Genomic DNA, 23,501 nt, shown 5'->3' with positions numbered 1-23,501 from the left:
GGAAAAAGATAATCTTTAAACGGACAGGTTTCGGTCCAGAAGACGCTACAGATGCTTCCAAGTATTGCATCAACCAATCAAGATTATCGTACAGAGAGACTAATTCCGATAAGGTTGGCCATCTTTAATAAATGTCTGGTCGGTGGAGAATGGAGAATGCAATAAATGGCTACGGCGAGAGTTCGATTGAATAAGATGGTAGAAAATGGCATGCAAAGTGTTATTAAATTTTAGTGAAATGTTTACTTGTTCCGGTTGTGTAGAATGGGAGGCTGCATAGGTATAACTAGGGCAAGAAATGCCTCAGTTAATGACACGTCAGAAAATTCGACGAGAACTAATTCGGGTGAGAGATTATGTGATGTGTCAAAGAGATTCGAAGATTAGAAATCAAAGATATATGAAATGTCAACTAACCTTGAAATTACTTTATTTTTATCTTTACATTCGAGATTTATATGGTATATATATGTATTGAGGTGTATGCATCACACACATTTATCTCTGCTTAATTATCAAGTATAATATCTATAAAAGTAAAATTTTTATTTTTTATATATACATATACACGCATTTATAAGTGTGTGTGCATGTATTTTACACATACATAGCATACTGCAGATTAGTTATAATCCAAGAGATTTAGGATTGATTTTTACAATAAATAGAAAGATGTAAATTAAAATTTTTGAAAACTTTTATACTAATTATTTTATATTACAATAACTTTTGATTCCTATATATTGTAAAATTGAGATTTGATAAGATTACTGTGCAAATGCAACTTTGAATTGTGTATAACTGTATACAATTATAAAAAAAAACTTAAAGATTAAAACAATCTTTATACATTATTACAGATTTTTGTATTGTTCTAGTATATTAGAGATATTATAGCATAATATAATAAGAATCATAAACATAAGAAACTTTTAATACAAGTAAATAAAAAATTGTTCTATTCAAATGTGTTACATTATAATGTATATTTATATAATTAATTTAATATAAATTTATTAAAACAAATATACAAATATATATAAAATGAAAGCAATATGAAGATATATAGAAAGCAATATATATATTTGTACATATATTTTGATAGAGGAAAATAAATTAACTTTCGTTTAACTTTGTTTCTGTAGGAAATACCAGAAAAAATCATCTCCTATGTCATGAGGTAATTAGATGGAAATCAGATGTACCTCTAACCGAAGGTCAGTTAAGAAGTAAGCGAGATGAGTTTTGGGACACTGCACCAGCGTTTGACGGTCGTAAAGAGATCTGGGATGCATTGAGAGCAGGTGCAACTGCAGCAGAAGCACAGGACTATCAATTGGCACAAGCCATATTAGATGGAGCTAATATTTCTGTACCAAATGGTTTCTTAACAGAATGTTACGATGAGTTAGGAACTCGTTATCAAGTACCTATTTATTGTTTATCCTATCCAATTAATATTGTAAAGGAAGATAGTGGAAGAGATTCACCTGCTGATTGTTCTGGTAATTAAATTTTGTAGATATTTGTTTGTAGAATATAAGAAGAATTTAAATTCAATTTTGCTCTTTATTATATTAATTTTGTGTAGAACCGGTTGATGAAGGAACAGAGCAAACTTTAAAACTTAGACTATCGTCTACTTTGGGAGAAGTTAAATTACCTGTTTATAGCAACGACACTATTGCTATTGCAAAGAAAAAATTACAGGTTAGTACAATATCAATGATATTTATAATTCTTATTCTTATCTGAATATTGTGTATGTTTGTGTATATGTTATATATACGACAATCGCTATTAATAATAATTGTGATTCTCAGAGTCAAGAAGGTTTGGAACCATCGCGTCAAAGATGGTTCTTTGGTGGTAAATTATTAGGTGATAAAATGCATATAGAAGAAGCAAAAGTGCAGCCAGGTTATGTAATACAAGTAATTGTAAATCCAGAAAAAATGGATAGCAATTGTGCAAAAGCTAGTTAAACTTGTGTGTAAACGTGACAAAAAGTATGTTATGTTTTATCAGAAATCAATAATAGGTATATTTTTAATCTTTGACAAAATTCGTTAATTGCATGTGAAAATATTTTTTAATTTTTTATCTGTTATTAAAAAACAACTTGGACAAAATAAAGTTTTGTATTATGAATTTCTATTTAATGAAATTGTGAATTAAAAAAAGTGCAATTATAGTTTTGTTTAATACATTTATATTTATCCATATACATTACTGTGCAATGTAAAAGAAATATATAAGAATAGCATTTAAGAAGAGAGAGAGAGAGAGAGAGAGAGAGAGAGAGAGAGAGAGAGAGAGAGAGAGAGAGAGAGAGAGAGCGAGCAAGAGCGCAAATATCAAGTAGTAGCATATCTTTACAAATTTGGTTATCTTGAATATTTGCTATAAGCAAATTGACTGAAAAATTATATGATTTATTTATATTTAAAATATATAAACATTTTTTACAATTTATGCACTTTCTAATAGTAACAAAAATTTTTCACGTTATAAATTGTATATAAAAGCCATTGTACAAAAGTTACATATTATTAAATTATACATTAAATAACAGTAGTTATTTATGAGATGTTTCGAGTAATATAAAGTGTGTACACATATAAAGCATATAATATTATTTCTTGTGCAAAATAAGAAGAAAGTAACTTTTGATTTTAATAGCATTATTATCACATTACATTACTTACGAATGCAAAGTATATACCAATATTGAAATAGACAATACTGGACAAAAACAAAATATAATACTCACATTGTAAAATATATCTGAATTACATCAGAAGATGTCTAATGACTTTGTACTTGCAACACTACTGAGTTATTCCTTATTCTTTTATAATTTCTATTATAGATTAGTTTTATGTAAGTAAATAATACAAGAATTTATTTCTGTTTATTTTTTTTTAAATACATATTCTTCAACTATATCTCGGTTTCAAAACATTAATCATTTTATTAACATTATAATATATAATACATAAGTCTAAATGCGTTTGTATTACCATATATTATTTTATTTTTTCGAACAAAAACTTAAATTTATAGGCCTAATCATTTAAATAAAAGTTAAAATGTAAAAATATAAGATTTTAACAACTAAATCATATAGAAGACACATATAATAAGACTAAGAATAAATTTGCATTTATCTTATAAAAATAAGAAAAAATTAAGAATTTTATATATAATGTGTGTATACATTACACACACACATACATACATATAAAACCAATAGCTTTGTTATATGCATGCAACACACATACATAATATAATATTGTATATATTAGGGAGAAAGAGAGAGTTCTCAAAGAGTGCTTTGCATCAAACAAATCAATATTTATCAAATGAAAAAATTTGTTCATCATGCTTTTGTCTTTTATATATAATACTTAAACTGTATATATAAAAAGAGAGATGTACACTGCCCAGTCTCGATTAATTTATCAAAATTTTGAAATTGTAATAGTATTTATATTTAATTTTTCGAATTGTATCAGTTTTTTTTTAATGTTTAGTGGACGAAAATTTAATCTATTAAAAGGCAACATAGGGAAGAGGATCAAGAAAATTTATAATTTAATATAATTAACAATTATAGAAAAATTAATCAGTGAAATTATATTTATACATATAGTATGTAATATTAATTATTAAGTATTGTTCACATTGCAGAGTTACAATAATGCTAATAAATTTTTTTATCAAATTAATGTTAAGCGTAGCAAGTGTGTATAATTACTTTGCAACAATTTTATAGGCACCCAAATAATAAAAAAAGAACCAATACCAACTTTTATATGATAAAAATTGAGCGCAATAATCATCTATTCTCTCATCAAATGTTCCATGTGCATAATACATAAGCACATTGTAACAGCTCAAAGCATATTAAATAAGATATCTATATTACATAAAATTTATATAATAAGTATATGTGCGTGCGTGTGTGTGTGTTATTGTAATTATGTCTAACGATAATTAGTGTCGATAGAAATTTGTCGGTTTTTAATAGTTATATTTTTGTTTGTAACTATAATATTTAAAATATGGTTCTTAATAATATTGACACTTAGTTTAATATATTAAGCAAAAGTGTGATGTTACAATTGTCGCAAAAAGTAGGAAGAAAACAACTCTTGTATAAATAGAAATGATACAATAATGAAATGTAATTTTAACTGCCTGATAAAAAAATGGTACTTAATAATACTGTATTGGACCAATCCAAAACATTCTAAAATTAACAAATAATTGGCGATAATAGAATAAGTGCCCTGTAAAGATTGTCTTCTTCTATATGCGAAGAAGAGTTAAATAGTAAATTAATATATTTAATAGAAAGAAGAGTCTGTGTGTGTGTATGTATATACATATACACATACACAGACACATATATACCTATATCGCTTAAATACACGATTTACACATATTTCAGAATAATTGATTAAACAATATCGAAGCACTTGTTTTTATTTCAGGACACTGCTATATGGAAAATATCCATTTTATTTTATATTGGTATTCAGATTGTCTTTTAAGATCGTGTTCGTGTGTGTATGCGCGTGTGTAGTTATAAACATAAAACTAAAATATTGTAATATTTTATATAAAAAGCTATATAAAATATTTCATGTTACACATGTATTTGATAATATACATGTTGTTTAGAAAAGAAGGTTGTGTATATAATATATAAGATTCCTAAGATTAATTATTATAAAATTCTCTTATAAAATAAAGCATGAAAATATTGAATATAAGTTACACTTCCTAATTGCTTGGATATAATTATATGATATAATCATGTTATAAGAAAATGAATAAAAAGTAGCACATTTTTCCATGGATAAATATCTTTTTTTATTTATAAAGAAACTTTTTGTTTCTTCATAAAAAAAAGAAAACCAACATATATAAGTTTTGAAATTACAGTGTTGGTATACATTTTACTTAAATAAGATTTATTCATTAAATTTTCTTTAGATATTTCAATTCATGACATAACCATATTATGGTACTTAAAAGTATAAGACTACCAGACTGATGAAATGCAGCTAATGTTAAAGGAACATGAGTTAACAAAGTCGAAATGCCTAACAATACTTGAAGATAACCAGCACAAAGTACAGCAATCATTGCCTTTCTTCCTCGATTAGGAAGTTTATATTTACGGGACATAATACCCAAACAAGTTATTAATGTTAGAGTAGAAATTCCCTGCATAAAGAAAAAAATATATATACTGAAATATGAGGCAATAAATGGTTGTATATACATAGCTTACCAAAATTCTGTGATTGAATTGGACCGTAGCTGGATTTTCTGTGAAATTACTTAATGTAGGAGACATGGCAAATACATCATCAGGTATCCATTTATCTGCCATTTTTGGGAAAGTATTATATATTAAACCAGCATCCATTCCAGCTACAAATGCTCCTGACAGAGCAGTGAAGAATATCAATCCTTTTGCCGAATAGATTAATCCTTTAAACGTTCTTATCGTTTTTACCGCATTATTTGTAACTTTGGTATCAAAGAAATTGGTAGTGAGTTTTTCAGCAGGAATCAAATGATCCAAAGCATTATAAAGAAATCCGATATATATAAGCAATGCTAATCCAAGATGCGCAGCTAAACGATATTGCGATACCCGCGGCACATCAGAGGGTTCTACAAAACGATCTTCTAATCCAGATTTAACCATATACCATCCCATGAGTCCTTGTAAGCCAATTAATAAACCTAAAGCAACAATACGTGTCTTCATTCCATGTTTTAGCATACCCTTAAACCAAAAATATGTTGCCGGCATTATAAATACAGCTCCAATTAAACGTCCCCACATTCTATGTAAATATTCCATCCACCAAATACGTTTGAATTCTTCTAACGTCATATTTAGATTCGTTCTACACAAAATATATATATTAATAATGTATATCTCCCATAGTATTAAGTTTTTTTTTTTAATATTATTGCATGTATATATTTCTTACATTTTATATTCAGGAAATTGTTTGTAACGTTCAAATTCTGCGATCCATTGAATTTCATTAAGAGGCATTTTTTCTCCTAGTAATCTCCAAGTAACCATAGATAAACCTGATTCTGTGAGTCGTGTAATACCACCTGAATATATATATATATACACAAGAAGAAATAATTTTCTGCTATTTCATAAATTTTATTTATATTATACATGTAATGCTCATCATAAATATTAGATAAATTTTAATTAGATGTTGATATATTAGATTGTGAAACATGAATACTGTTATACTTAAAATTCTATTTTCCATATGTTTTTTCTGTAATAATCTTCATTATGTTACAAATACAATAATAATATACAAAATAAATAATAGTACCTAACGCAACTGCTACAAAAACCATACCGCCACAAGTGAGCAACCAAGAGCCCACAATTTTGTCATATTTATCGCTCCTTTTTGAAACATAACTACGAATTGCGATATTTGCTTGTTTAAACGGTCTCTGTCAATTAAAATTAATATGTTCATACATCTATTAATATCTTAATACATCACAAAATTATTTATATTGAAAATGCAAAATTTGTCACGTGTCATGATATACGCCAGGCATATATAGGTGGAAAGAATTTATTTACCTTTTGAAACAGAGATGAATAATATGTCTTGAAGGAAATATCGTTATATCGAATGATGTGGGTTCTTGAATTCGTGAAAAGGCATTGTCGGCTAAGAGTATATTTCGTAATGTTATACGCTCCGAATATCTTTGTACGATATCTCGCGATATTCAACATGTTGTAGTTTATCAAACAGTTTATTATGTACATATAACAGATATCGACTAAATCATACTACACGCATGAGACAAGTAGAAGTTTTTCTCAAAATGCAGTAAACAGGTGCGAGGAGAATACATTTCCAACTGCAGTACATATACTCCTCTCGTATAACGTGTATGCCGAGTACCGTCAAGTGTTTTCTTGCGTTCTTCTTTTTCTGTATGGCTGCTAAGGCATCTGGGGGATTCGCCTATATGCCACAATGTGCTTGTTGTAGGGAATTTGTTGCAGGTTTCATAAATTATATGGTGATTTCTGCTTTTTTTGTGAAGTTGTATAGATTTCTGTATGCCTTGGTGTTATTGGAGAATGCTAGTATAGGGATGTCCACATTTGCTCCAGGAATAAAGCGGTAAATGGAGGATTAGGGTATTCGAATAGTCCGAGAATGAAAAAAGATGTGGTTTAGATCTTGTGGAGCATGCTGGGGAAGAGACAATGTCTTTTTCCCAGAGATGTTCGTTTGTACAGGCACAGATTAATAGACAGATCGCCAAAGGTTTAGACAGGCCTTTGGGTCGGTAACTATCAAATTCCTATATATTTATATATATAAAATACTTATATATATATATATTTAATTATTAATTATGTTGAATATAAACTATATAATTATAATTTATAATATAGTAGAACGAATAAAATGTTCTTATTAGCTATTTATTGTCATGATTATCGACCGATGCCGGGCCCACCGGTCCCACTTGGTAGGGACAAAAATTTACCCAGAGCCGATGGTCTTTAACAGTAACCTTGTCAGTGCTCTAACTTACTGCACCAATGTACACTAGTTCACCAATGCAGCAATAAAGTACAAACCCAATTATTCAAAACGTGTAATTTACGTATGCGCATGACTTTCACTTGCTCCTACACTTCCACGTTGACTCTCGGTCACGATTCACGTAATACTTTGCTTGAGGTTAATTGATAATTACGGTGAGCGCTTCAATGTAATTCACTGTGTGATTTATAAGAGTACATTCTGATATTTATAGACGCTCTGAAATGGCAAGTCTAATCAAGAAACGCCATGCGGACAATAATTACATGGAGGTATTGTATCGTCTTGAATATCTTTGTTTAATGAATGTGTTTTCTAAATAATAAAATTGATTAATGGAAACGCGCGTAACTCATATTTAAATTACTCATTACTCAATACTTTTTTACATAAGTTTATTACATGTTAAATATCATACATTTTATTAGTTTATTATATTTATTTTTTAGATAGAGACAATTAATGGTATACAAGGAAAAGTAAAGCAGCATACAGCTAAAAAAAGAGCTAAGAATGTACAAGATGGAGAACAAAGAAAGGTAAATTGATAAATCTTATGTATATATGTGTATATATATATATATATATATATATATATATATATATATATATATATATAGTTCAATAACATGTGTCCAATATTAAATAATAAATGTTTGTCATAGGTATCAGTTCCAGCACATAGATATTCACCTCTAAAAGAAAATTGGTTGAAAATATCTGCACCTATTGTCGAACATTTAAAATTACAAGTACGCTTTAATCTGAAAACTAGAAATGTTGAAATTAGAATGGCACCAGAAACTCCAGATATTGCGCATCTCCAAAAAGCAGCAGATTTTGTGAAAGCATTTATTTATGGATTTGAAGTGGAGGATGCTTTAGCTTTATTACGTCTGGATGATCTTTTTGTGGAATCGTTTGAAATACAAGATGTTAGACAACAGATAAAAGGTGATCACCAATCTAGAGCAATCGGCAGATTAGCGGGCAAAGGTGGAAGAACAAAATTTACTATTGAAAATGTAACAAAGACGAGAATTGTATTAGCAGATACCAAGATACACATACTTGGTTCTTTTCAAAACATACAGTTAGCTCGTAGGGCAATATGCAATTTAATTTTGGGTAGTCCACCTTCTAAGGTATATGGACAACTAAGAAATATAGCTAGTAAGATCTCAAAACAATAGTTATCTATATATTATATTTGTATCACATATATGCATATACACATTTTTTTTCTTGTATCGAAAGTTTGTTAATAATAATAATAAATGTTCTTAACTGGAATTTTATGTGCACATTCCTTACATTTAAATTAAAACTATTATATATTATAAAATATAATTAAGCATATTGCAAGTAACGTGATGAGAAAAATGTGCTTATACTTATAAAAAAAATTTATAATAAAATACGATAGTATTACCACTGATGAGGTACTATTCCTCGTCGGTGGTATTACCAATTGCGAGGTCTTATATATACAATATATATAATCTCACAATTAGTAACATGATACTATACAGAATGTTTTTAATTTTAATCAACTACCTTATATATATATACACACACACACACACATTATATATATATATATATATATATATATATATATATATATATATATACAGGGTGAGCCATTTTAATCAATGCATGTAAATATCTTATATAGTAAAGATGGAAAAATGTTTCAAACAAAAGTTTTTTAACTATGAGGGGAACATAAAATGGTGTTATTGATTTGACCTTGTATAATCATTTAAAGGTCACGTAAAGATCACCTTCAATTTCTTAAATGAAACCTGCTATTTTTCATTACATATTCTTATAGCTTATCTGAAGAGCTTTCCAAAATCCTATAATAAAGTGTTGTTTGATGAAGTACTTTTCAAATGATAAAAGTTTAAAGTTTTTACAATTTTTTAGCATAAAATGTAAAATATCTTGTAAAATGTTCAGTTAAAATCAAGGACATTATCTTATGTCCTCCTCATAGTCAAAAAACTTTTGTTTGGGACATTTTTTTCCATCTTGCTTACTATACGAGAAAATTTACGTGCATTGATTAAAATGACTATTTATATATATATATATATATATATATATATATATAAAAATCTCATCTATCAAATAATTTAGATTCATAAAAGTATTTGATATTTATATTTACGTGGTACTTTGTTAAGAACTAATCTACCATCGTAACTAAGAGAAGCAAATGTCCAGGGATCAGCAGACGACCATTCCACTGCATATACGCTATCTTCATGCTCTTCGTATCTTCCTACAAGGCCATCTTCTAATCTAGAACGTCAAATATAATTTCTAGTCCATTTGCAAATTAGTTTTAAGTATTATTACACTGTTAAATATATCTATTTACTTTCTTTTTCCACAGGATTCATCATTTTGTAAAGGAAATTCATCTTCAGTTGACACCATATGTCCAAATGGTTCAGATGAAATAGATGCAATACTGTATAATATTATTCTAGAATCACTACTAGATGTTAAAACCAGCTGATCGTGAAAACGATTAATTCTTATATTCCACACCCAATGTGAATGTTCCATACGCGATAGTACGGGTTCTGTTGGTAATCGAATATCCCAAAATTTCATATATCCATCATCTCCACAGGTGGATAGAAAATACTGACGATTTGCATTAAAATCTAAATCCCTGGAAAAAAATTGTAAAAATAAGAATTGTAAAATAAGAATATGCTCCAATTTCTATTAACATCAAGGATTAATATTTCATAACGTCAAGGATAATAATTTTTATATTTATTACCTAATAATTTGCGAGTGTGCAGATAAAATAGACCAAGCAGCATTGGCTGGGCTTCTAAAATCCCATCCACGAACGTTATTTTCATTTAAAGTTACAAACTGATTGGCACCATTATGAGGATTCCATTTACCATTTGTAAATCGTGGCTGACCCTTGCCTGTCAAAGTACCAGAAGCTGCTACCTAAATAGAACATGGAAACATTATTAAATGTGTTTCTAATGTCTTTAAGATTACATTCAAACAATATAATCCTGTGTAGAATAAAGCAAGGAATTAATACCTGTGGCCCTTTGTTTGCTAAATCCCATAAAATAAAATTATTGTCTACTACAGATACAATCTTTTTACAATCCGTAGGATGATAAGCAATAGTTTTAAGATCGGTACCATACAGGGTTGTATCAATATCTGCTAATTTATCGAGTTGCAAAATGTCATTTGTATATTCTTTTATCTCGGGAAATTTCCAAATAGCTCCTTTCATTTGACAAGTGCCTTCTTCTAAAAAGGTACATAAACTGATAAAAATTATTAGAATACATGTAAAACTGCAAAACCCTAATTATTAGTAAATCCACTCTCTAGTTGATCTGACAATAAAAAAAACTTATAATTTAGAAAATTGAAGATGTATTATACATATGTGTGTGTGTCACATAATATTATTATATATATGTAAGCATTTACCACTCAAATGATTATAACACGTAATAAATACATCAGGTTCAGCTGGAGAAGCTTGTAGGGACCAAATTTCTCCTAATGGATGCTGAAATACTTGAGTCTTTAAATTACCCGTTTCCTCATTAAGTTCCACCAAATGAATTTGATTATTGCTAAAGTTTAAAGATTGTGTACCTATCAAAAATCTTACAACATCAGTTTCAGCTGTTTGAGCAGACAGTGCTCTAGTCTAAAACATAAAAGAATGGAGAATTACTTTAATATAATTTATTTACATCATATTTAAATAAATAATTGTATTAAACTTTATTATTTAGCAAAATAAAAGGAAAACTATAGGTTCTTATTTAGCATTCATAGAATTAATATATACTTGGAATTCGAGTCCATATATAACAGGATTATCATTTTCCATTTTGAAATAATGCGTTGCACCAAATAAACTATGAGATAATTATAGATACATTAGAGAACTTGTGTAATATAAACAAATGTATATATATTTTTTGCTCAGAGTGGAGTTAACCTTTTCACAATCTGTCAAAAACACATATAGTGACATAGACATACAAAATACATAGATGGAACATCAGCTATGACAGATATCGCAAGATTTTGTGTGTTGATTGGCTCAAATGTTTCGAAATAAAAGTAACATCGATAGAGTGCATCTTACGATATATATATGTTCTAAGGATCTAGCAAGATCTAGCACGAAAAATCGCGCCGCGAGTCGATATGTACATGTTGTTTTGTGCAGTTTAATATTTTGCGGTAGTTGTGATTAGTTGATTATTGACTGATCGAAGCGTTGTGGTAATCTGTAGACAGATAAAGCGTTTTCGATTATGGCTACGTCACCAAATTTTGATTTAAAAGAGAGATTGGATGTTTGTTTCAAGGATACAGCAGCTCTGAATTTACTATGCAGAAGTGTATCTTCTGGTATGTTACACATTTCACACACAACACACATACACACATAATATACTATGCAGATCTTATTTTTTTAAATATTTTTTTATTGCGATATTTTCTTAGATTTTAACTTATTGAATAATAGTAGCAATAAAATGACCAAAATTAAGTTTTAAGAAAAAATAAGGTTTGCTTAATAATATAATTATAATTTAATGTATAATAATGTAATATTTAATTCCTTTATTATATCTCTAGCACAAGAAATTATAATTTTATAATTTTAGGTCATATATGTGTTTACTACTTTATTTGATTCTTTTTGTAGCTCCCTTGTGTAATCTATTGTGACTTTTTAAACTTTGATTTTATTTAGCGTATCAGAAAAATTTATAACTTTATTTATCTTATACACATATAATTAAGACTCAATCCATTTATATGTTATGAAGAATATTAAAACGTTTTTTTTCAGAGATAGAATCAGGTTCTATGAAACTTTGCACATTAGTGGAAACACTAGGCCTTTATATGACAGACCAAAATGTTCTTACAAGAGAAACAGGGGTTACAGCTCTTTCTTCTGTTTTGTCACAATTATCCCAAGATTATCTTACAGAATCAGAATTGTATTTTATTACAATCTTTTATTGTGACAGGATAAAGGATCATTATAGTATTGTACCATCTGTATTAAATGGTATTTTAGCACTTGTGAGCATTTATTTTAAAGATAATTTCTTTTTATAACTCTTAAATCTTTTCTTCTGACACAAGTGCTTATTTGTAAATTTTGTTTTAGGTAAACATGACTCATTTACCTCAAAATGCACCACTATCACTGTTAAGAGTTATGTTTGAGCATGTTCAGTGTCAATCTCAACTATTATCAGAACGTCGCAAAATATATTTAATATTCAAAATCTTGATAGAAAACAAATTAGACGACTTAAAATCTATGGGATCAGATTTAGTTTATGGTATTATTAGTTCTATCGATGGTGAAAGAGATCCAAACAATCTTATGTTATTGTTTAATATATTACCACATTTCATAAAAAAATTTCCATTGGGCCATTTAGTTGAAGAAATGTTTGAAGTTATGGCATGTTATTTTCCAGTTGATTTTAATCCTGTAATTATATTTGTTTTTCTTCGCTTTGTGCAATATTTAAAAAGATATAAATATATGACTTAAAATATTATTTGCAGTCTGGTACAGAGGATCTAAATGTGACACGGGAAGATTTGGCAAAAAGTTTGGCTCCTTGCTTATGCATTATTCCAGAGTTTGCAGATTATTGCATTCCTCTTATAATTGACAAATTATATTCCACTCATAGGATTGCTAAACTCGATTCTTTAAATTTATTACGCGAAGGCGTTCAAACATTTGGGCTGTTGAAAGTTAAATCGTATCTACCAGAACTATGGACAATTTTAAAGAAAGAAATTATTCCAGGAAAGGATGTCGAAATAAAAGATGCTGCTTTAGAAACAATAACATCTTTAATTAAAGTTATATCAATTGATGAAGCTGTTTGCAAAAATTTTATCGACACAATAATTATTGACATAAAATTGTCTCTATCTGATGTACAACTTAGTTTGTATAGACCTGCTCAGAGATTATTAGAGACAATAGCAATAATTAATAAAACAATATGTGTGCAAATCTTGCAAGTCGTAATACCTTTATGTATCGGTCAATATTCTACAAGGAATTCATCAAATGATAAAATTTCATTGATAGAAACTTTAAATAATTTTGTGAAAATTTGTTCCTATTATGGCTTTTGCATTCAAGGTAAATTGCATTAAAACATTACAAAATTAATGTTGCATATGATAGGAATTTTTGTAACTTGTAACACTAGATCACTATTTTTTTATTGCTCTTTATGAATTGTGTATGCAATGATATATTAATATATTTGATGTATACATATGCATAACATATGTTATTAATGAAAGAAAATTTAATTTAGATGTTGCAGAATTAGCATGGACAAATATACTTCAAATATATTTAGATGGTTTGAGAGTAGAGAATATTGAGCTGAAAAGCAAAATATTTGTCGGTTTAACAATCCAAAAAGCTTATTTAAATGACGTACAACGTACTATATTCTATAATGCAATATGCAACGAAATTGAAACAGGTTGTGACGAAATGCAGATTATATGTCATACAGCTATTATAGATTTTGCTACATTGTATCTTCAAGAAATATTATTGCTAGTTAAAGACAGATTATTATCAAATATAGGTGAGTTACATTGTATACAAGTGTATATAGTTAATAATCTTAAGTAGTTGTTAATAGAGTGGGAATAATATTATTGGAATGTTCCAGATGAAACGGGAGTAGAATTATTGAAACGTAGGATAAAAGCTTTGTCAGCAGTTGCAAAAATATATGAATTAGGTTATGCAATTCTTCCAAAAATTGTTTTAATGTCGACAAACAATATTAATACTGACATTAGCATTACAGCATTACTGAATATCCAGAAGTTAATTGCCTCAAAGAAATCTGATTTCAATATACATCGATTTCTATATAAGGAATGTCATATTATTGAGAAATTAATTTCGTACAGAACAAATGTCATCAATCAAAAAATGTTGATATCTAATATTTGTCAATTAATTGTACGAAATCTTACAATCGAAGAACAATGCACAATTCTAACAAAGTACGCCGTGACTTTAAATACAAAAACTTCGAAAACTGACGTTACGATAATAATGAATCTTTTCATTCCTTTGCGGAAAGAGATTAACTTTAATATTACCAATGATATGATAGAAAATTTGTGTAATCTAGCAATCGGCAATTACAACCCGGATATAAAGCAAATAAGCTGTAAATTTTTATCCGTTTTATTAAATAAAATGGAGATGGAAGATCTTAATAGAGTTGTACCTCATCTTGAAGACAAGATAAATAATAATTTAAAAACGGATAATGATATCGAACTAAAGCAGCATACAGTTAATTTTCAAATTTGGATAACTAAAGCGTTTGTCACGAGAGGATATTGCAAGTCTCAATATTTTTTGGAGAAAGTACGTGCGCGATTATATATATATATATATATATATATATATATATATATATATATATATATATATCCAGATAGCCACAGTAATTATTATAATATCATTTTGATGTTATAATAATTACTGTGGCTATCTGGTATATATATAATTATAATATATAATACTTTAATGTTTAATGTGTAAAAAAATGAGCAAATATACATACATAATATAATATATTACTTTGTTTTCACAGCTTACACATTTACTAACTCATGATGAAATGGGTCAATTTGTAAGTGAACAATATCAGATTTTAGTAAGTAAATATGAAGATACTTTAATAGTGGAGAATTTCTGCAATGTAAAAATTTTTTATAAACAAAGAGTATTTGAATATTTGTTACGACAAACTATTAATTTTACAAGTTTAAATAGACAGAATTATCTTATCGCTTTGGTACATTTATTGGAACAAATGCCTGAAGAATTATTGTTCTTGCATTTGACCGAGGTAAGTTCTTTATCTAATTTTTTACATAAAACATTGTAAATGATAATACAATTTTGATTATTATATTTCGCGTTGTTAGTTGGTGCCATTGCTGATCGAATCTCTAGCTCTTAGTAATGACTATTTAATTCTGTGGACTTTGATGTCGCTTAAACTTTTGCTCGATACAAAACACGACATATTTTTTGATAATGTACAGTGTGTTATACCGAGAATTGTGCAACTATCAGCACATCAAATTATGGTAATTACTCGCATTACCTTTAATTTTTTTTTTAATTTTATTTTATTTCATTACTTACTATATGTAATCTTATATTGATATTAATAGGGTATTAGAATAGCAGCTCTTGAATGCCTGACGCATTATGCTAATTATCCCACTGTTTTGATCAATCCATACAAGCAAGTTGTATTAGACAAATTGGGGATAGTGATCGATGATCGCAAACGTTTAGTCAGGAAAGTTGCTGTAGAAGCGAGAATACGATGGTTTATAGCAGGTGCATCTGAGACTAAAGAGTAAATGATATTGCAGTTTAGTTTTACGTATAAATGTAACATGATTGATTATATATATATTTTTTTGCATTATTTTATATATTCTAAAAAATGTAAATTTCTTATTGTTAAATATACAATCGTGTTATATATCTAAAAAGTGTGTGTGTGTGTGTGTATATATATATATATATATATATATATATATAGAGCTTTTATTTGGATATTTAATCACAATTTCCTAAGCATCTTGTCCTCCTCTAGGGTTTCCTTATATATATATATATATCTCCATCTCCCGGATTTCCCTTTCTTAATTGAATAAAGAATTGATTTTCGTGTAAATGGATTAAAATCACAATCAGATTAACTTAGATATGTTCAGTACGAAGCAAACATGGGCGATGGTGAGAATATAATATTATTCATATCACTTATTTGCTTTAATCTACTATTCTACTATTATCAAAGTATCAAAATTAAATAAATGTGAACTATTGGAGACTTTCTTCAATTTTTAACTAGAATAAAATTTTTCTAATCAAATATTTGTGTGATACATGTATATGCGTATTTGTAGGTGTGGTAAAGAATGGCGCGTATAAATATGATGATAGTACAAAATATATCGGAGATTGGAATCGTAAAGGATTGAAACACGGCGCTGGCTTATTAGTTCTTCCAGACGGGACACGATACGAAGGAGCATTTCAGAATGGATTATGTTCTGGCTTGGGAGTTATCATATTTTCCGATGGAGCAAAGTAATTAAGTCTACATAGCAAATAAATTTACTTTAATATCGCGTTTCAGTCAATTATATCCTTATACACGTCTATAAAAAAATATATATATCTTTTTTTTTTTTTAGATACGAAGGAGAATTTATGCAAGGATGGTTCCATGGCCATGGTGTATTTTGGAGAGCTGATGGAATGAAATTCGAAGGGGAATTTCGCGGGGGTCGTGTCTGGGGCTTAGGCAAGTGTGAATCAGATTATAATAAATAATTATGAAAAATAATCTCTTTTAATATAAAACGTTGTGACTATTTTTAATAAAGAGTTAAGAGCTTTTTATATAATATATAATATAATTTGCATATTATATATGTATATATATATATATATATATATATATTTAATAATTGCACTTACAATAATGAGTTGTATATATATTAATTATTGGATAGGTTTAGTGACTTATGCCGATGGATCGCATGGATTTCCAAGGAATGAAGGTTTTTTTCAAGATTGTAGATTAGTAAGACGACGACGTTGTCCGGATATAGTACAAAAGGCGCAAAAAATTTCTATGATGGCACGTGCTCAATGCATTTGAACATAAATAGGTGTATTTTAGTTAAAATACATGATTAGAGAAAACAATGAGACATACATGGGTCATACATAGATAGTTTTGTTTGATAATTCTCGTATTTCTCTTTGCAAATATTTATATAATTTTAAGAGAAATAAAATCATTTATTTAAATATACTTTATTTATATTTTTATTTGAAACCTGAGATGAAAAAAAGAAAGAAAGAGGGGGAAGGAAGAAAGAGAGCATTTTATTCGGTTAATTACGAGCAAAATTTTAATTTCTTACATTTGAGCAATATTCAATGCACGCGCATAGACATAAAAATGTAAGCAAAGATACATAATATATATGTGTATATATATCTTTACATATTTATAAAGTTAAAATTTTAATGCAAACAATTAATATTATTTATGATGTCAATTTTTTGAATTGATGTAATTTTTCGGAATGAAATGTTATTACAACGAGTTATGTTTCAAAAGAAAAAGTTGGAGAGGAGGGATCAACAAGGCTAGACTACTTTCCGCTCAGAGAGGCGTGGTCTCCAAGCCGGATGTTCCAGTTTTGAAGGTATGAAGGTACGGGGTAATATAAATCAATGTGTATAAAAATTCGTCCTCAATGTTTCGGTGCAACAATAAAATCTTATTCAATAAATTCTATTTCAATTTTATATTTTGTTATACATTGCGCTACTCTATACCGAACATTCTATTGCAACTTGAAGATCGAAATTTTAAATTTAGAAACTTTTAATTTAAAAGTTAGATATGTATGATAGATTATATAGATGTATAGACATGCAAGATGAGAAGTAAGTTTTACATATTTTTCTACCTTTCGTCTTTTTTTCTTTTATATTATTTACAGAAAGATCGTCTTTAAAATTTCAAAAAATTTGTTTAAACATACGAGGATTAGCATTTTAATCGTATATATAGAATGTAAAGAAAAATAAATTCAAATAAATAATTGCATGATGCCATATATGTGTATATGAATACTCTTAAAAATTTAATGTATTCTTTTTCAATGTATTTTTAAAAAATTAAGACCCAAATAGCAAGCACATACGTCATTTTGACGTTGATCAAATGACATATCATTATAGACAGATGTCAATTTGCTATATGCTTGGGGAATAAATTTAAATAAATCACAAACAACAAACAATTGGTGTTTTCCATTTAGGAATACAAGTCGACACAAGCGTCATTTTATCTTTGTTCTACATTCTATAAGAATAAAGATAGAATGATGCTTGTGTCGATTTGTGTTGCTAAATGGAAAGCACCAAATATATGCAACAAAATAGAACCATTAAATGAAGTTATTTGAAATAGAATTAATAGAATAATTTTATTTAATAAATTATTAAATTTACTTTTCGAAAACAGTATTTACTTTATCTGCTGTTATTCTTGTGTAATATCGAAAAAACTTGATGAAAATACATATTTTAAATAATATATGTATATATATAAATTAAAATTCTTATAATTATGTTGAATGAGGTATATCAAATTTAACGAGAAGTAAGACGTTTGCGCGCACTACAATGGCGCAATATTAAATTTATCCTTGACACTATATCTCCCACCGTAACGAAAACTGTATATACATCGAAAGATTTCGAGGCTCGTCGTTTGTCCGCCAAGTATAAAAGTACCGATTGTCACCGAGAGTAGCATTCGTATTTTGGCACAGACACAAATAAGATAGTCTCATCACAAGTTTTCCTAAATAAACAATATGGCAGTTAAGGTAAGTACACGGTTCATATATTTAATATAATTTACAACTATTATAGTTTTTTTAACAGAATCATAAGAATAATGTATAAGAATACAAATATTGCATGGTTCAAAATTTAAATTAATGAAATGTAACATTTCAGCTATTCATAATAGTTTGCGTTTTGGCTGCGGCCAATGCCGGCTATGTCGGAGTGTCTCCCTTACAATATCAGATTGCACCAATAGCGCATGTTCAACCCCATGCTATTACGTCGACATCTGATAATATATTACGCAGCCATGGTAATTTGGCACAAGTAGCTACGCAAACGAAAACCATCGATACACCTTTCTCTAGTTCAAGCAAAACTGATATTCGCGTAAGCAATCCGGCGGCTGTTACGTATGCGCATTTTGCTCATCCAGCTACCCCATTGACGTATACTGCTGCTGCTATACCGGCAACGGCGGCTATACGTGCTCCGGCCGCTCTCGGAGTCGCTTATTCACCGGCAGTCGAGGTATCTCATATGAGTTACAGCAGTCCAATTGGAGTTGCTTACGCCTACTGAATAGAATTGATTACATATACTTGCCGACTCTGTTTATATAAAATATAATATATATATATATATATATATATATATATATATATGCATATACCTATTTATAATCATCAAGTATTCTGCAACAATTGTAACTTGTCGTGTATACGTAATAAACTACATTTTTTAAATAGAAAACGCATTAATACACACATTAATTGTGCTACAAAAATCAATCAAAATTTTTAATTAATATATATCTTTTATATATAACTACGGTGACCATACGTGCTTTATTCTAAAGAAGGGCAGTTCTTTTTATTTCAAGTAGTCTTTTTAAAAATTCATTCGTTTCTTCAAAACTTTAAATTTTAACCAATTACTTTTACAATTTTATTATCCTTTATTTCTTACTTAGCGTTTAAACCTATATAGAAAAAAAACTAAAAAAATATGAAAAAACCATTCTGACATAATTAATAGTTCTTCAATAACATATATTGAAGAACGAAAAATGCTGCCTAATGTCAAATGTCATATCTTTAATAAGAAATCAAGAATTTATTGTTTCAACATGTAATCGAATCGCAGTTTCAAACTGCAAGAGTACGTAGATCTCTGATAATCACAAACAGGATCGATAGTAATCGTTTTTTTTGCTTGTCAATGTCCAAGCCAAAGTGATCGAAAACATATTGAAACAAAAAGCCCTTTTTCAAGTTTGTCCCTTTTATTTTTTTATCCAAAATTTTCAGATTTGTTATTCTTTATAGTCATCGTATTTATAACTTTTTTATAAGCTGTGAATTTTTCAATCTAGAAATTAAGTATAATTTAATTAAGTCAATTTTGAATGACGAATAATGTGCGCGCGCGCGATATAAATTATATACTGTAAACATCGTATAGATAAAACAATTTTTACATAAAAGTTATTTATTTGCATATGATGGAAGCATTGAATAAAATGTTTACTTTGAGAAATAGAATAAAGTTCAAATATATATATTGATAAGTTTTTTTTATTATGTCTTTTGTTTGGTATTTTCTTATTAAGAATAATTTATTATTTAATAAAATTAAAAATTAGAAAAAAATCTTTTTGATAGAAACAAAATTTAGTAAATATCTTTTCCAATATTAAAAGCCATATTTGTAAAGATTGCGACGTATATGATAATAGGATGTAGCGATGGCATATTTTATATATTTCATTCAACGCGAAATTTAGCCTAGTTTAATTCCTAATCCCAGAGGTGCAGCTCCGATAGCAGCGGGTTGGGCCCATACAGCGGCGGGTTGAGTCCATGTAGCGGCGGGTTTAGCCAATATAGCGGCGGGTTGAGCCCATGCAGCGGCGGGTTTAGTCCATGCAGCGGCGGGTTGGGCCCATACAGCGGCGGGTTTACCCCATGCAACGGCAGGAGCGATAGCGGCGGTCAACGGTGCTGCAACATTTAATGTTAATTAATAAATTAAATAGACAGAAAGAGGAGTGGGGAAGAAAGAGGGAGAAAGACTTATATTTCTTCGCAAATTGATTGTTTACAAGAAAGTTGCAGAGCGAATTTAACTATTATGTATTGCTTCACAAGTAGCAAATTGACGTCATTAAACGTCAAAATGACGTGTGCTTGCTTCCTGGGTTGATTGAGAGCGACGCACACCACACATACCATTACATACTCCATTATAATTTTTTTCAATGCTATTGTATAATATTTCGTGCTTTTTCATAATGAAAGATTTATTTATACCTTTTAAAAGAGGAGCAGTAGCAATAGATGGCAATGCAATCGCAGCTGGTGCCGCAGTCAAGCCGCCGAAAACGCCAATATTTGCGATAGCCAAAAGGCAACCACAAATTATCAACAACTGCAAGTTTAACAATGCTGATTAATCTTCGAAACATTTACATTTCTATAAAATATCTCATCGTTACAAATGAATTAATATAAATTTTGATTGCGTTACTCTGTATTTATATATATTGGAGTATTTTATATGTTATAAAAGCTTTTATCGATATACATATAATGCGCTCCTTCTTCTATAGGATTAAAATACTATAGTAATTGTGCTTAGTGTATGAATTGTTATCATATTTCTTTAATTATTACAATAAATTATGAATTTCTTAACAGAAACAAATTCAAAAGATGTCCATATAGAACACACATATATATACATATATATGCATCCAAATAAGGATGTCATCTTTTGAACTTGTGTTCTGTTATAGTGTTGTGTTGTAGCATATTTTTAGGAATATATACGTATAAATAATAATTGACAATCTTGAATCAGAATGTTGATTTTGCACGCGTAACTTTTATTATTTTCTGTAAAACTAGCGAATTTGTGCAAAAATAATTAAATAAATCTTAAACAGAGGCTGTTAGCCACTCCGCAGAAACTTACTTTGAACATGTCGTCCTGTTTTTCTATTTTCCGTTCAAGTACGAGAAACGTATTGAATGCTCTATCTAAATCTAACAGCCTATTTATACGTGTGTTGCAGCGCAAACCTGTCTAGTATACTTGCGGTGCATTTTTTCCCAAAAACTTGGCGTTTATATGTATATGCATACTATTAGCGGACGTTATACTCATAGTAAGGTGTTATTGCATCACATTGTGTTGTAATGTGCATTACCTCTTGTTAAGCCATGAATAAATTTTATGACGTAGATATATGATCATATCGAAGAAAAAATAATATTACACAAACTTTAATTAACATTTTCAATCTTTAATTGCAAAAGTAGAGCTTCAAATGTTACAAAAGTTAAAAAATCATGAATTTATTCTAACAGAAGATGAAAAATAAATTAATGTCCTTTATCATAAATTTTGACGTTGCATTATTATAGGAGTACGGAAAGAAAAGATAATCGTCGCAAAAACAATTTTATTTTCTTTGGTAATAAAAAATTTTAATTGTAAAGATTACAGATAATATATTACAAAAAATGTAAACCACATAAGAATTTGAATAATATTAATCGATCAGTTTTTTCGATCTCTCGCTTAATCGCGACAACTTCATCCATCTACCATCTGCTTAAGGGCCTGAGCACAAAGATTGTCGTAGTCGTTTCCGACAGAGTCGTAATAAACGTAAATCGGAATTTTAAATTAAGACACAATGATTTACGTAAACGTAGATCGTATTCATATAGCTGTTTACATGGCCTAATGAATATGGCTTACGTTTATATAATCATTGTGCGTTGACTTACATCTACAATTTACGTTTACGACTTTGTCGGAAACGACTACGACAATCTTTGTGCTCAAGTCCCAACTGTGTTTCTATAGTGTGCTATATTTTTATTTCATTTACATATTATTATTAAACACGGCTAAAGTTTTATTGACAATAGATTAAATAGATAATTTTATTTTTATTTCTTATAATGTGTTTTATAACATATATAATTCATGGGTTATAATACTTTATTTTTATAGTATGAAAAAAATAAAACAAAAAAATTATTTATAGCAATTTTGTTTAATTAACATGTAACAATTTATAAATTTTATAATATATATAATATTGGTTACAATAAGTCATTTACTCGCGCACATATAAAAAAATTGATATTTGTACATATATATATATATATATATATATATATATATATATATATATAGATACACACACACACACACTCACACAAATATCAACTTATATATATATAAGTTGATATTTGTGTGTGTATATTATATATATGTACAAATATCAATTTTTTTATATGTGCGCGAGTAAATGACTTATT

At 28.4% G+C, this 23,501-nt stretch overlaps 8 protein-coding genes across 11 annotated transcripts; 5 read left to right on the top strand and 3 right to left on the bottom strand.

Annotated features, from left to right (window-relative positions):
- Positions 1-127: 127 nt before the first annotated feature.
- On the top strand, positions 128-3,628 carry LOC114933085 (ubiquitin domain-containing protein 1). The gene is made up of 4 exons (XM_029305529.2): positions 128-346; positions 1,146-1,505; positions 1,592-1,710; positions 1,824-3,628. Exons 1-4 carry the CDS (start codon positions 265-267, stop codon positions 1,983-1,985), a joined length of 723 nt encoding a protein of 240 aa, XP_029161362.2. The 5' UTR covers positions 128-264; the 3' UTR covers positions 1,986-3,628.
- LOC114933084 (heme A synthase COX15) lies at positions 3,614-7,041 on the bottom strand. Its single transcript, XM_029305528.2, has 5 exons — positions 6,656-7,041; positions 6,393-6,519; positions 6,021-6,153; positions 5,306-5,933; positions 3,614-5,238 (listed from the first exon to the last, which is right to left on the bottom strand). Exons 1-5 carry the CDS (start codon positions 6,845-6,847, stop codon positions 4,990-4,992), a joined length of 1,329 nt encoding a protein of 442 aa, XP_029161361.2. The 5' UTR covers positions 6,848-7,041; the 3' UTR covers positions 3,614-4,989.
- Positions 7,042-7,660: 619 nt separating this feature from the next.
- On the top strand, positions 7,661-8,936 carry l(1)G0004 (RNA-binding protein pno1). 2 transcript variants are annotated; one of them, XM_029305629.2, is made up of 4 exons: positions 7,661-7,781; positions 7,858-7,915; positions 8,093-8,182; positions 8,309-8,936. In XM_029305629.2, exons 2-4 carry the CDS (start codon positions 7,868-7,870, stop codon positions 8,834-8,836), a joined length of 666 nt encoding a protein of 221 aa, XP_029161462.1. In that variant the 5' UTR covers positions 7,661-7,781; positions 7,858-7,867; the 3' UTR covers positions 8,837-8,936. The 2 variants fall into 2 exon arrangements, with proteins under 2 accessions (XP_029161462.1, XP_085340241.1); XM_085484115.1 differs by having other exon boundaries at positions 7,661-7,798.
- Positions 8,564-12,079, bottom strand: LOC114933150 (EARP-interacting protein homolog). The gene is made up of 6 exons (XM_029305630.2): positions 11,506-12,079; positions 11,136-11,361; positions 10,729-10,949; positions 10,447-10,628; positions 10,033-10,332; positions 8,564-9,953 (listed from the first exon to the last, which is right to left on the bottom strand). The coding sequence occupies exons 1-6, from the start codon at positions 11,545-11,547 to the stop codon at positions 9,791-9,793; spliced, it is 1,134 nt and encodes a 377-aa protein (XP_029161463.1). The 5' UTR covers positions 11,548-12,079; the 3' UTR covers positions 8,564-9,790.
- Positions 11,726-16,512, top strand: Mms19 (MMS19 nucleotide excision repair protein). 2 transcript variants are annotated; one of them, XM_085484113.1, is made up of 10 exons: positions 11,726-12,077; positions 12,526-12,764; positions 12,853-13,185; positions 13,263-13,857; positions 14,039-14,320; positions 14,408-15,123; positions 15,353-15,610; positions 15,690-15,854; positions 15,942-16,132; positions 16,376-16,512. In XM_085484113.1, the coding sequence occupies exons 1-10, from the start codon at positions 11,981-11,983 to the stop codon at positions 16,434-16,436; spliced, it is 2,937 nt and encodes a 978-aa protein (XP_085340239.1). In that variant the 5' UTR covers positions 11,726-11,980; the 3' UTR covers positions 16,437-16,512. The 2 variants fall into 2 exon arrangements, with proteins under 2 accessions (XP_085340239.1, XP_085340240.1); XM_085484114.1 differs by lacking the exon at positions 16,376-16,512 and having other exon boundaries at positions 11,730-12,077; positions 15,942-16,271.
- rtp (MORN repeat-containing protein retinophilin) lies at positions 16,451-18,080 on the top strand. 2 transcript variants are annotated; one of them, XM_085484117.1, is made up of 4 exons: positions 16,451-16,518; positions 16,692-16,875; positions 16,983-17,092; positions 17,921-18,080. In XM_085484117.1, the coding sequence occupies exons 1-4, from the start codon at positions 16,509-16,511 to the stop codon at positions 18,004-18,006; spliced, it is 390 nt and encodes a 129-aa protein (XP_085340243.1). In that variant the 5' UTR covers positions 16,451-16,508; the 3' UTR covers positions 18,007-18,080. The 2 variants fall into 2 exon arrangements, with proteins under 2 accessions (XP_085340243.1, XP_085340242.1); XM_085484116.1 differs by lacking the exon at positions 17,921-18,080 and adding an exon at positions 17,304-17,608.
- Positions 18,081-18,982: 902 nt separating this feature from the next.
- On the top strand, positions 18,983-19,915 carry LOC146722657 (cuticle protein 76-like). Its single transcript, XM_085484118.1, has 2 exons — positions 18,983-19,202; positions 19,336-19,915. Exons 1-2 carry the CDS (start codon positions 19,191-19,193, stop codon positions 19,744-19,746), a joined length of 423 nt encoding a protein of 140 aa, XP_085340244.1. The 5' UTR covers positions 18,983-19,190; the 3' UTR covers positions 19,747-19,915.
- An 808-nt stretch (positions 19,916-20,723) lies between these two features.
- Positions 20,724-23,230, bottom strand: CPF2 (cuticular protein CPF2). The gene is made up of 3 exons (XM_029305633.2): positions 22,141-23,230; positions 21,477-21,594; positions 20,724-21,167 (listed from the first exon to the last, which is right to left on the bottom strand). Exons 1-3 carry the CDS (start codon positions 22,147-22,149, stop codon positions 20,947-20,949), a joined length of 348 nt encoding a protein of 115 aa, XP_029161466.1. The 5' UTR covers positions 22,150-23,230; the 3' UTR covers positions 20,724-20,946.
- Positions 23,231-23,501: the final 271 nt, after the last annotated feature.

This window comes from Nylanderia fulva, unplaced genomic scaffold, assembly GCF_048542155.1.
Source record: "Nylanderia fulva isolate GAGA-0341 unplaced genomic scaffold, ASM4854215v1 Scaffold29, whole genome shotgun sequence".
NCBI classification, from domain to species: domain Eukaryota; kingdom Metazoa; phylum Arthropoda; class Insecta; order Hymenoptera; family Formicidae; genus Nylanderia; species Nylanderia fulva.
This window is presented reverse-complemented; position numbering and strand designations above follow the sequence as displayed.

Bases quoted from the DNA above. Each gene is read 5' to 3' on its own strand.
- Mms19 (XM_085484113.1), top strand. From the start codon at position 11,981: ATGGCTACGTCACCAAATTTTGATTTAAAAGAGAGATTGGATGTTTGT. The intron at 13,186-13,262 runs GTAATTATATTT...TATTATTTGCAG, and splicing joins TTCCAGTTGATTTTAATCCT to TCTGGTACAGAGGATCTAAA. The intron at 13,858-14,038 runs GTAAATTGCATT...AATTTAATTTAG, and splicing joins TTATGGCTTTTGCATTCAAG to ATGTTGCAGAATTAGCATGG.
- rtp (XM_085484116.1), top strand. The intron at 16,876-16,982 runs GTAATTAAGTCT...TTTTTTTTTTAG, and splicing joins ATATTTTCCGATGGAGCAAA to ATACGAAGGAGAATTTATGC. The intron at 17,093-17,303 runs GCAAGTGTGAAT...ATTATTGGATAG, and splicing joins GGGTCGTGTCTGGGGCTTAG to GTTTAGTGACTTATGCCGAT.
- LOC114933085 (XM_029305529.2), top strand. From the start codon at position 265: ATGGGAGGCTGCATAGGTATAACTAGGGCAAGAAATGCCTCAGTTAAT. The intron at 347-1,145 runs GTGAGAGATTAT...TTGTTTCTGTAG, and splicing joins TTCGACGAGAACTAATTCGG to GAAATACCAGAAAAAATCAT. The intron at 1,711-1,823 runs GTTAGTACAATA...TGTGATTCTCAG, and splicing joins TTGCAAAGAAAAAATTACAG to AGTCAAGAAGGTTTGGAACC.
- CPF2 (XM_029305633.2), bottom strand. The intron at 21,168-21,476 runs GTATAAATAAAT...TAAATGTTGCAG, and splicing joins TACTGCTCCTCTTTTAAAAG to CACCGTTGACCGCCGCTATC.
- LOC114933084 (XM_029305528.2), bottom strand. From the start codon at position 6,847: ATGTACATAATAAACTGTTTGATAAACTACAACATGTTGAATATCGCG. The intron at 6,154-6,392 runs GTACTATTATTT...ATATATATTCAG, and splicing joins TTTTGTAGCAGTTGCGTTAG to GTGGTATTACACGACTCACA. The intron at 5,934-6,020 runs GTAAGAAATATA...TATTTTGTGTAG, and splicing joins CAATTTCCTGAATATAAAAT to AACGAATCTAAATATGACGT.
- LOC114933150 (XM_029305630.2), bottom strand. From the start codon at position 11,547: ATGGAAAATGATAATCCTGTTATATATGGACTCGAATTCCAA. The intron at 10,629-10,728 runs GTATTAATTCCT...TGTTCTATTTAG, and splicing joins TAGCAAACAAAGGGCCACAG to GTAGCAGCTTCTGGTACTTT. The intron at 10,333-10,446 runs GTAATAAATATA...ATTTTTTTCCAG, and splicing joins GCACACTCGCAAATTATTAG to GGATTTAGATTTTAATGCAA.